Source organism: Myotis brandtii, unplaced genomic scaffold (assembly GCF_000412655.1).
Source record: "Myotis brandtii unplaced genomic scaffold, ASM41265v1 scaffold144, whole genome shotgun sequence".
Classification (NCBI taxonomy): Eukaryota; Metazoa; Chordata; class Mammalia; order Chiroptera; family Vespertilionidae; genus Myotis; species Myotis brandtii.
This window is the reverse complement of record NW_005355159.1, coordinates 81,667-92,957: the sequence shown is the minus strand read 5'-3', so window position 1 is coordinate 92,957 and position 11,291 is coordinate 81,667. Positions and strand designations below refer to the sequence as shown.

Here is an 11,291-nt window from a genome sequence, read left to right as displayed (position 1 = left end):
CCACAGGGGGAGCTCTGCTCAGCTACAAGCCAGGCTGACGGCTGCCAGCACAGCAGTGATGGTGGGAGCCTCTCCCGCCTCCTCAGCAGCGCTAAGGATATCCGACTGCAGCTTAGGCCTGGTCCCCACTGGCAAGTGGACATCCCCCGAGGGCTCCTGGGCTGCCAGAGGGATGTCTGACTGCCAGCTTAGACCCGATCCCCAAGGGAGTGGGCCTAAGCCAGCAGGTGGACATCCCCTGAGGGGTCCCAGACTGCGTGAGGGCACGGGCCGGGCTGAGGGATCCCCCCGAGTGCACAAATTTTTGTGTACTGGTCCTCTAGTTATTTATAATAGTCAAAGGCTGGAAACTTAATATCCATCAACAGAGAAGTGGTTAAAATAAAGTATGATACACTGACACATGATGACCTATGCAACCATAAAAATGAATGAGGGACAATGTTATGTGATGATATGTAATGATCTATCGTTAAGTAAAAAAAGGGGGGGGAATGGCAAGGTATTTCTAGTAGGTTACCTTTTGAATAACAAGACAAGGAGGTAATAAGAATACACACACATGCACACATGGGCCTATTATTTTTTTAAAAAGCAACAAAGGAAGGATAAACCAAAATGAATAAAAATGGTTGGTTACCTCTAGTGACGGAGAAAACAAATGAAGGGGATGGGGATGGATACTAGGCTTCTCTGAAAATGCCTTGGTTCAATATTGTTTTGACTTTGGAGGCATGCATATCTTGTACAAAAATAAAACATACAGGGAAAAAAAGTAAAGGTACCACCTATCAAATGAAATATGACAATACTGTCTGAACAAACCTTCTAGGGAGGCAGAACTTCCTAGGCTTGTTCTGCTGAAATCAATGCCCTTAGTCCTTGTGGTAGTACTGCACTCTTGGGAGGAAGTGGCTCCTTCCAACTCAGGGCCGGCATCTTCATCCGTTAAAGAGGTAGATTCAGAATCCTGGGCTCCCACTGAAGAAAGACTGGTACGATCAGAACTTTGATCCTAAGGACATAATTATAAGCTTACTTTCCTTCATATTTAGAGTATCATTTAAAAAGTCACTTCTAAGGCAGAGGAAGTACTTAATTACTCAGATGATCAGTTAATCAACATTACCAAAAAAACAAAAAAAACAAAAACAAAAACCCATAATTTTTTAGTAGTTTGCAATAGTAGTTGATAACTAGATTCCCTGAGGTAAAGAAAAACACATCTGAAAACTACTTTGTGCAAACTACTTTGGACCAACATGTGCTATAGATCAATTTTTAAGACAGCATTTTAAAATTAGATCAAAGTATCTGTTAGTAAGATAACCTTGTTGACTTTATAAATCTCTATTTATTGTTAATTTCCTCTCTGTGAATCTCAGCCCAGGATGATACCTTAGAAATACATTTTATTCTTTAAAATTTATGTTTACATTTTATTCTTTTTTCACAATAATCCAGGCTATAAAGACATATATTTCTAGTTTTCACTTTTGAGAACACCAACGATAATTTTTTTCTGTTTATACCATAACCCGTAAGAAAATCTACTAGATACAAATTTTTGTAGGCAGAAAAAAATTAATATCTATAATTCAACTGCCCAGATAATACAATTTATTTTTTTCTAGTCAAGTGTATGTTACTGACTTGTTATTTATAAAATTATTTGAACATTTTTATGGGCTTTTTGGCTACATCTCATTGTTGTTGTTTTTTTAATCCTACTGGGCCATGAGTTGATGCTCAACCACTGAGCAACACTGGCTGGGCTATATTTGATTCTTTTAAATAAATAATTATCTGGTGAAATTTTCTAACTTGGGAGCTATTTTTTAAACCAATTTTATGTATTTTTTTGAACATAATTATTTCAAAGTCTCCTGCTATTCAAGTATTTGGATCTCCTAAAGATCTATTTCCAATATCTGTTTTTCTTTTGTTTTTTAGTTATGGTCTTGTCTCTTGGCATAGCTATTTTTAGTTGAACGACAGAATATAAAAAATTGTATGGACTCCAGATGTTGTTCTATTTCTCTAGAAAGGGTACACTTTTTCCTCTTTCTGATAAAGGCTGATTATTTTCATTTAACCACAGACCGAACTGAGTCAAGCCTGGGTTTCAGTTTTGGTCAGGCCCAGTCTACCTCCAGTTTGCCAATGCTCCTAAGGTATAGCTCTACAGGACTTCCAACTAAGGGCTTAATGTATTAACCAGCACCTCCACCCCCTTGCCCAGCAGCTCATGAACTCTAGCTATTATATTCCCAGTACCATAAAACTTATCTGTCAGAGACTTTCTGCTTACCTTTTTTTAGCCTCCTGTCTTTTCAGTGTTTGGAAAATGTCTTGAAGGAAAAAAATTGTGTATTCGAAGACCCTCAAGTCTCCAATTTTATTTCTCCAGCTCTACATACGATCTCCAAAGCTCTGCTGCCCCCTTCACCTCTCCATAGCCCTCTGATATGGCAAAGCCTGGATTTGCAAATTCTTGCTCTACACAAGCAAATGACCTCAGGGAAAAAGTAGCTATAGAACTTCAGCTCACCTCTTCAAGTCTCCTCTCTCTAAAATCTTGTCCCTCTACTTTCTAATTGCTTCAGCAGTTCTCTGATTACTTTGAACAGCTACTTTCTATATTTCATCTAGCTTTTTGTTCTTAGGAGGTATGTAGACAGATCACAAGCTACTCCATCCTAACCAGGAAAAGTCCTATGCCTGGCTGGTAAGTTTTGAAGGCATGCTAGACACTGTCTGAAAAAAAATTTTCATTTTGAAGGAAATAATGAAGTGAGCATTTTCAGATAACACTAATTTTTACTCTAGCAACAAATCACTTCCTTTCAAAATCTAACTATAAACGTAACCTTAGTCAATTTTTTTCAAGTTTTAACTCTGATACTTACAAACCTCAGACATCTGAAGAATCCTTTTTAAAAACTGTGTTTAAGGAGAATGTAAAAAAAAAAAAACAACCCCAGACATCTCTACAAGTAAGGGAATTTTGGTGGTAAGGATAAAAGGAAAAGTAGAAAATACTAACAATATGTACCTTAGATGGTGTGGTATACATGGTGAATCTTGAATACCATTTACTTGCTTTCTCTGCAACGCCTTTTCCAGCAGTGAACATACTGTTCCTTAGAACATCCAGTTTAGGTACTAGTAGTGTATCTAAATTAAATGAAGGTGATGAATGGGTAAATGCATCTTGAGTTTCTTCCCTAAATGGGCAAGAAGGTGAGAAGGCAGGAGAAGACCAGAGTCTATCCCTTGGTCTGTCTTCATTTTTTGTATAACTTTTAGATTTGGTAAGTCTCATTGGCCTAGGAGAATTTGGAGGGAGGCTAGATCTTCTACACGCCTTGACCAATGTTGGACTTTTCTTATCAGTTAATTTATCATCATATGCCCGTTGTAAATCAATGCTTGGTGTCCGACTTGTCAAAGGACTGGTCATGTTATTCATATACATCACGATTTCTTCAGCTAAATCACGCCTAGCAGATGGTGTTGAAACGCTTTTGGTTTCATCTTCATCTTCTTCCTCCTCTTCTTTTTGCTGCTGCTCAGTCTCAGCAACCAAAAGAGAGAGGGGATCAAATCCTGTTGCAACATCAGTTTTTTCAAAGGGTTTTACTGAAAAGCTGCTATTCATACGTTGAATCCTTTTGGGATTTTGTGTGGCAACATATCCCATTTTTGACCCATAGGTTTCATTGTCTAAATCTTCTAAGTCAAAAATTACTGGAGAATCCACTTTATCTGCCAAACAATTTGAACCATCAAAAGGTGTGTCATCATCACTAGATTCCTTTTCTAGACTATCTCTTTTTGATCGTAAAGATGGCCTTCCAATATCAAGACTATTTGGTCTTTTGCTTTTTGAGATAACATGTGAAAGAATTTTTGCATCAGCTCCTAATTTTTCAACCATATCTCCAGGGTTTGCTTCCTGGTTAATTCTATTGAGCATAAGTCCCATCATCACTCCTCCACTATGATTGCGGTTTCTATTTCCCCAGGACATTTGCTGCTGCAAATTAGGTTCACTGCCATTTTTATCTCTTTTCCTGAAGCATCTACTTTGAATGTTTCCTGCTTCATTTGTATCCTCAAACGATGATATTAAGAGTGGCTCAGATGTGCTTTCTGAAAAACAAGAAAAGTTTTAGCTATAAAAAATGTAATGTGCTATTATAAGTTGTCTTAAATATTTAAATACTACTAATAAAAATGATAATAGTAAGCACTCATCAAGTGTCTGCTATTTGACTGATACTATACTAGGTACTTTACTTACATTGTCTACCCATAATTATTCCAACATCCTTATAGCTTGAGAGAGATTAATTATATAGCCCAAAGTTATCCAGTCCTTAAATAACAGAACTGGGATTAAAACCCAGATTTGACGAACTATAAAAGGTATACTCCTAGATGTTAGACAGCACTTCTTTTTAAAACTTATAAATTAAAATTAATATTTACTCATGGTATACTTAATATTATCCTATATAATTAAAGGCTAAAATGCAAATCGACAGAACGGTGGAACAACCAGTCACTATGACGTGCACTGACCACCAGGGGGCAGACACTCAACGCAGAGCTGACCCCTGGTGGTCAGTGTGCTCCCACAGGGGGAGTACCACTCAGCCAGAAGCCAGGCTCATGGCTGCCGAGCTCAGCGGCGGTGGTGGGAGCCTCTCCCGCCTCCGCGACAGTGCTAAGGACCCTGGAGGGTTCCCAGACTGCTAGAGGGAGCAGGCTGGGCTGAGAGATCCCCCCTCCAGTGCACAAGTTTCGTGCACCGGGCCTCTAGTTGTTAATAATAATATTCATGTTAATTCCACTAAATTGATTAAATAACAATAGTTACTACAATTATGGTTGTATTAGATGACCTTAAAAATCTGAGTCTTTTGCCTATAAAAATGAAAAACCAAACCAATTAAAGGCAGCTGTGATAGTTTTATCCACAAAAAATTATTATTATTTTATATGTTTTTATTGATTAAAAAGAGAGGGAGGGAAAGGAGGAGAGAAATAGAAACATCAATGATGAGAGAGAATCATCGATCAGCTGCCCCTGCATGGCCCCTACTGGGGATCAAGCCCACAACCCGGGCATGTGCCCTGGCTAGGAATCTAACAGAGACCCCCTGGTTCATAGGTTGATGCTCAACCACTGAGCCACACTGGCCGAGCAAGCATTACTATATTAATAAATATAAAATAATATATAAAAAGCACTTTAAAAAGAAAAAATATTATGTATTGTTATCTAAACAATCTGAAGGACTATCCTTTTGCCCCTGAAAAACCAGGAACAATGTCTTCATTAAGCCTATAAGCTTAATTTAAAAACTGGCGAGGTATACTGTACCCTCAGACTGATCATCTCAATTGCTCCCACTTCCCCCTTCCCAAAAGTCCCAACAGTCCAAACTCAAAAGATAGTATGTAGCTTGTAAGTTTGTCCCTATACTTTCTTATCATAAAAACTTGAATAAAGTATACTATAAAATACAGAATTCAAGCTACTAAACTATACTATGTGAGGATGCACAAATATATAAAAAATAATCCTGGAGAATGAACACTTAAAAAAATAAATATTTACTAGAAATACAGATACAAGATATACAGCACATAACAGAGGTATACTATTCAACTTACCTGTGCCTTCTGCCGATATTTTATCAGCACTGTTGTTATTTGTACCACTGAGGCGAACTATACTGGAAGAACTTTGATAACTGAGCTTAGGAAGACAATCAGCACTTCCTTTTGCACTCTCACTCTCTGATACTGTAAAGATTAAAATGAAATTGGTAAGATGAAAACTATATACATCATATAAGGCATAAAAAGAAGTAGCTTTTAGTTCTAAATATTTCTCCTCCAAATAGGTAATAAGAAATTATCGAACACCTCTGTATGAATTTGTCAATCACAAGTAATTACACTGATCTGAGGTCTCAAGGTATATATCAAATTACTATGTACTGGTTATGAATGAGGTCCATGCATACATTTTATATCACTTCTTTGGTTGTAAAACACTGTTTTCAATGGGAAGAGGCAAGGGTGAGAATATAAGCAACAGACCATTAATAAAAGCATTAAATAAAAATATTGTTAAACCTCAGGAAAGAGCCACTGTTTGGCCCTGGCCGTGTGGCTCAGTTGGTGGGAGCATCGTAGACCAAAAGGTTTCAGGTTTCAAACCTGGTCAGGGCACATACCTAGGTTTCGGGTTTGATTCCCAGTTGGGGCGCATACAGGAGGCAACTGATTGATGTTTCTCTTTCACATCAAAGTTTCTCTCTCTCTCCCTCCTTTTTTTCTAAAATCAATAAAAACATACCCTCAGGTGAGGATTAAAAAAAAAAAGATTCACTGTCTGAAGAAATAGATTTCTATTACAAGAAGAATAGTATTTACTAGTAATTTGAGAGTGGTTGTGCCACTAAAACTATATACTTCACACATGAAGATTTGTATGTTGGAATATTAAGTGGTAGAGAGAGCTTGTAATGGGAGGAAAGAGGAGTTATAATAGGAAAGTGAAAAATAAAATTAGTACTTTTATACTGAAAGCCAGTTGTATTTATTATTAATATAAGCCCACAATTTTATACAATATCAACTTAATACCTACAGGAACTAGAATCACTCCCTTTCTTATCTTTTTCTTCTTGAATGTCTTCAGTAGATATATCTCCTCTTCTAACTTCATCTTTGGATAATGAATTATATCCAAGATCAGACTGGCCACCTAGAAAAAAAAAATCCGTATGGTGTTTATCATAAACTTCTTTACTGAGAAATGGAATTAGGAGCAACGCATTACTATTCCGATTTACTTATAGGAATTTTTCTGGATAACTTTCAATTGGAAGCATTATTTTGTTAGATTCCATCCCCCATCTCTATTAAAGTAAGAAAGGGATAATCTCAAAATAATTTATTTTTGGCTCCATGCTGTAGTCAAAAGCATATACATGCACACTACTAGCTGGGTTCCAAAAAACAAAGACCAACCGGACATTCTTTATACAAGTCCATGACCTTTCTAGTAAAAGCCTGAGTTCCAACTAAGCAATGAAGAAAAATCTGCAGGGAATTCATAACAGAACCTTCACACACAGGAAGCTGAATGTCTAAATAATTTTACCAAAAAAAAAAAAGGGTTTATGTAAGTTTATAAATAGGTAATTACTTTTTCTGGAAATTCAATTGAATACCAAATTGCACTTAAGTACAAATACATGGGAATGAGAAAAAGAACATGTTAAAGTTATTTTTAAGAAATGCAAAAGTTGCATTGATACAAAAAAACTTCTAATATATTATACTGTTAGAGATTGTTTACTTTTTAGCAAATTATTTTCACTAGATTAACATCAAGACATAAGGTTTTGAAACCTAGTTCTCTATCCTAGCAGACATAATTTTAAGTAAACCGTATAACCTTTTTTGTTTGAATCTCTAATTTCAAGAGTTATAATACACACAGTTGTTATGATTATATGAGAAACTATATATGGAATGGTTTAAATACTTGTAAAGAACTATCTAAGGAAACTTTATTAAGTATCACTAGGTATTTAATACAATTGTTATACTTTTGCGTTTGTACTTTTAGTAATTAATTTTTCAGCTCTATTCCCAAAGAAATAAGTTAAAAATGTGAAGATAATCTTGAAATTCATGCTCTTATTAGGTCCTGTACTGTTTTAAGATAGTCTTTTTTTTTTTAATAGGCCATAGTTAAAAACAAAAAATAGACTTCTTCATTTTTAAGAGATAATGTCCGAGGATGACTGCAATGGCTAATTACTATATTCACATTGCATAATTAATAAAACCAGCCCCGTAAAAAACTATGAAAATTACATTTCAACACAATTAGCTTATATTTATATTCTTAAAGGCAGGCATAAAAGGAGACCAGCCAAAATGTTACTGTTTGCAGAGATAGTAAAACTTTGTATTTTATGCCTTTATAGAAGCCTTTATATTTTATTAATGGTTGGAGTTTTAAATTTAAAATTTCTGTCTATTAAGAAGTAGCTCTTATATTTAAAAAGCATATGTACATTTTTAATGTAATAATAAAAAGGACAGAATTATTCAAGTAATTTATTTTTAAAATATGTCAGTTTTAATATTAGAGAAGGCTATGTACAAATCTATTTTAATGAAATTAATGCCACCTTCAGTGCTAGAATGCTACAAATTTTATATATACTGAAATTATTTATTTGTAACTTTTTATTTTAATACTAGAGGCCCAGTACACAAAATTCCTACACTGGGCTGGGGGGGTGGTCCCTCAGCCTGGCCTGCATGCTCTTGCAGTCCGGGAGCCCCCAGGGGATGTCTGACAGACAGCTCAGACCTGCTCCTCATGGGGGAGTGGGCCTAAGCAAGCCAGCATTCAGACATCCTTAGCGCTGCCATGGAGGCAGGAGAGGCTCCCGTCACTGCCGCTGTGCTAGGCTTCTGGCACTCCCCCTGTGGGAGTGCACTGACTACCAAGGGGTAGCTCCTGCATTGAGCATCTGCCCCCGGTGGTCAGTGCATGTCATAGTGACCAGTCGTTCACCGTTTGGTCGATTTGCATATTAGCCTTTTATTATATAGGATAGTTTAAGACTCACAAGGAATCCTACCTAATAAAGAGGAAATATGCTAATCGACCATCACACCCTCACAAGATGGTGACGCCCACAGCCAATAAAGAGGGAATATGCTAATTGACTGCCACACCCTCACAAGATGGCTGCACCCACAGCCACAAGATGGTGGCACCCAGTCCTCTCAGCCCCACCTCACCCAGCTGGAGTCCCCCAGTCCCCTCAGCCCTGCAGGGGAGGGCAGTTGGGGACGATCATGCTGGCAGGCTAGCAGTTAGGCGTCAATCAGGCCGGCAGGGGAACAGTTAGGGGGCTATCAGGCTGGCAGGCAGAGTGGTTAGGGGCAATCAGGCAGGCGAGTGGTTAGGAGCCAGCAGTCCCGGATTGTGAAAGGGATGTCTGACTGCAGGTTTAGGCCCAATCCCTATGGACATCCCCTGTAGTCGGACATCCCCTGAGGGGTCCCAGATTGGAAAGGTGCAGGCTGGGCTGAGGGACACTCCCCCCCCCCATGCACGAGTTTTGTGCACCGGGCCTCTAGTTGTAAAATAATACAGTACTGAGAAAGTTCCTGTGTACCCTTTACTCAGCTTTCCCAATAATAATATCTCATATGAAACAGTAAATTGATGTTGATATGGTACTATTAACACAGATCAGAGATATAAGTTTCTTTTTTTAAAACTCTAATTAAATTTTCATAATTACAAAGAACTTATCCTATAAAATTGATATGAAGAGATATGTGTGCTATTCAAAGTTAATTGGCTTATCATGGACTAAATACTTGAATAAATTCTTAAACTTTTATTTCTAGTCAAATAAAGAATGAATAAAATTGCATACAGTTATTAAATGCAACATCAAATACCTAATATATAAAATTAAAAAATGAGTTAAATACATCATTGAAAATTAAAATCCTGAAAAGACCAGAGAGCAAATCTAATTTTTAAAATGTACTTTAATATATGTATACATAAGCACAAACAAACCTGTACTAGATCTATCATCAGTAGCATATACTTTGATTAAACCCGTATTAAAAGGTGCCTGCTCCACAGTGTGTGTCCCATGACCACTATCCATGCTGCCATGACTAACAGCATCCAGGTCACTGCCATCTGCTTAAGAACACAATTTGACAGCATTTTACTACTCAGGGAGATACCAAAAACACACATCAGTTTGTTGCTCAAGCTAATATCTACTAATACTGAATACAAAAAGTACCACATAATTAGCAAATCCAACTGTAACAAAGAACCCTATTGTGAATCATTAACGAATACTAAAACAAGACCACCAACAGTTGATAGTATAAGTTACAAGAAAAAAAGTAAAATTTTGTGTTTTTAAATGTGAAGAATACTCCAATCAGAATTTGCTTAATAGCAATAAAAACTAGAAAACATTCAATAACTTGAAAGTATTTAAAATTTCTAAAAAATGTAAAGTATAACTAGTCAATTAATTTTAAAGAAAAAAATTAAACACATATATACTTAAAAATCTTTAATTACCTGAGAGAGTTGTTTGTGATAAGCGTGCATGTTTCTTTAAAGTTCTTTTGAACTGTGCTACTCCTAAAACAACGTTTCTTAATTTTGTCCAAAGATAATAGCCATTATGACTTCGTGAAGGCCAGGTACTTTCTAAAACAGCCTATTTGTTTAAAAAAAAAATAATTAGTATAATAATTTTTATAAATGAACACATTGGCTTTAGATTCAAACTAAAGAATATCTAAGTAGATTGTATAACACAAAATAGCACAAAAATTTTACTTGATTTACAAAATATATGTTAAATACTCTAAAATAAATGTCAAATAAACCCTGCATCAACAACTTCTGCCATTAAATTAAGATTGTATAATCACAAAAGTTATACTCTTTCTCCATGAAATAAAAGTAATTACCTTATTATAATAACCATAAGTAATGGCATTGGGGTCAATACCAGCTTTCCGCATTTCGAAAAGCACTCGAACTGCAAGCACTGGCTGATCATATTGTCCACAGAGCTGCATAAGAATGCGGTAGCACACCTGAAACACAGTAAATTCAAAAGTGTACAGAAACAAAACACCTATGTACATAAATATAGAAATAAGGCATTTTAAAGATAATTGTTACCTCATCAGGTGGATCCATCTTCTTTGACTGCATTTTTTTAAGCACATCATATGCTGTTTTCAGTGCCCTGACTTTTGAATGACATACTTTCACATAAGCTGGGAGACAAATAAACCATAGTCCGTAACAGTGACGCAGCAGACACCTAGACCACATCTGAGGAATGGAAGAGTACCGCTTGGCAATTTTATGGGCTGATTTAATTTCCTAGGGAAAAATGCAAAGATCTCATTAATAAATTTACACACATGGCATCCTTATTTAACTGCGTGTTGAACAGGTATAAGTCACCTGCTTTTATAATGTTTCCCTAATAAAATGTGCTTGTAATTAATATATATTCAAGCCTCTGCTTGAATTTGTATTATATCATATCCTATCTAATAATAGACAAACATGGTAATTAACCGTACCTCCGACACGCTTCTCATTGGCTAATCAGGGTGATATGCAAATTAACTGCCAACCAAGATGGCGGCCGGCAGCCAGGCAGCTGAAGCGA

General features: G+C 36.4%; 1 protein-coding gene across 6 annotated transcripts in view; it reads right to left on the bottom strand.

Annotated features, from left to right (window-relative positions):
- Window positions 1–11,291, bottom strand: part of DENND4A (DENN/MADD domain containing 4A) — a 78,181-nt gene that overhangs the window by 15,578 nt on the left and 51,312 nt on the right. For 3 of the 6 annotated variants that reach the window (XM_014535422.1, XM_014535423.1, XM_014535427.1), the window contains 8 exons: window positions 10,790–10,996; window positions 10,573–10,701; window positions 10,175–10,316; window positions 9,647–9,778; window positions 6,671–6,787; window positions 5,686–5,817; window positions 3,056–4,155; window positions 826–1,015 (listed from right to left, as the gene is read on the bottom strand). In XM_014535422.1, the coding sequence (XP_014390908.1) occupies window positions 826–1,015; window positions 3,056–4,155; window positions 5,686–5,817; window positions 6,671–6,787; window positions 9,647–9,778; window positions 10,175–10,316; window positions 10,573–10,701; window positions 10,790–10,996 (2,149 nt within the window). The remainder of the gene's footprint in view (window positions 1–825; window positions 1,016–3,055; window positions 4,156–5,685; window positions 5,818–6,670; window positions 6,788–9,646; window positions 9,779–10,174; window positions 10,317–10,572; window positions 10,702–10,789; window positions 10,997–11,291) is intronic. The other 3 variants (XM_014535424.1, XM_014535425.1, XM_014535426.1) reach the window with 2 other exon arrangements.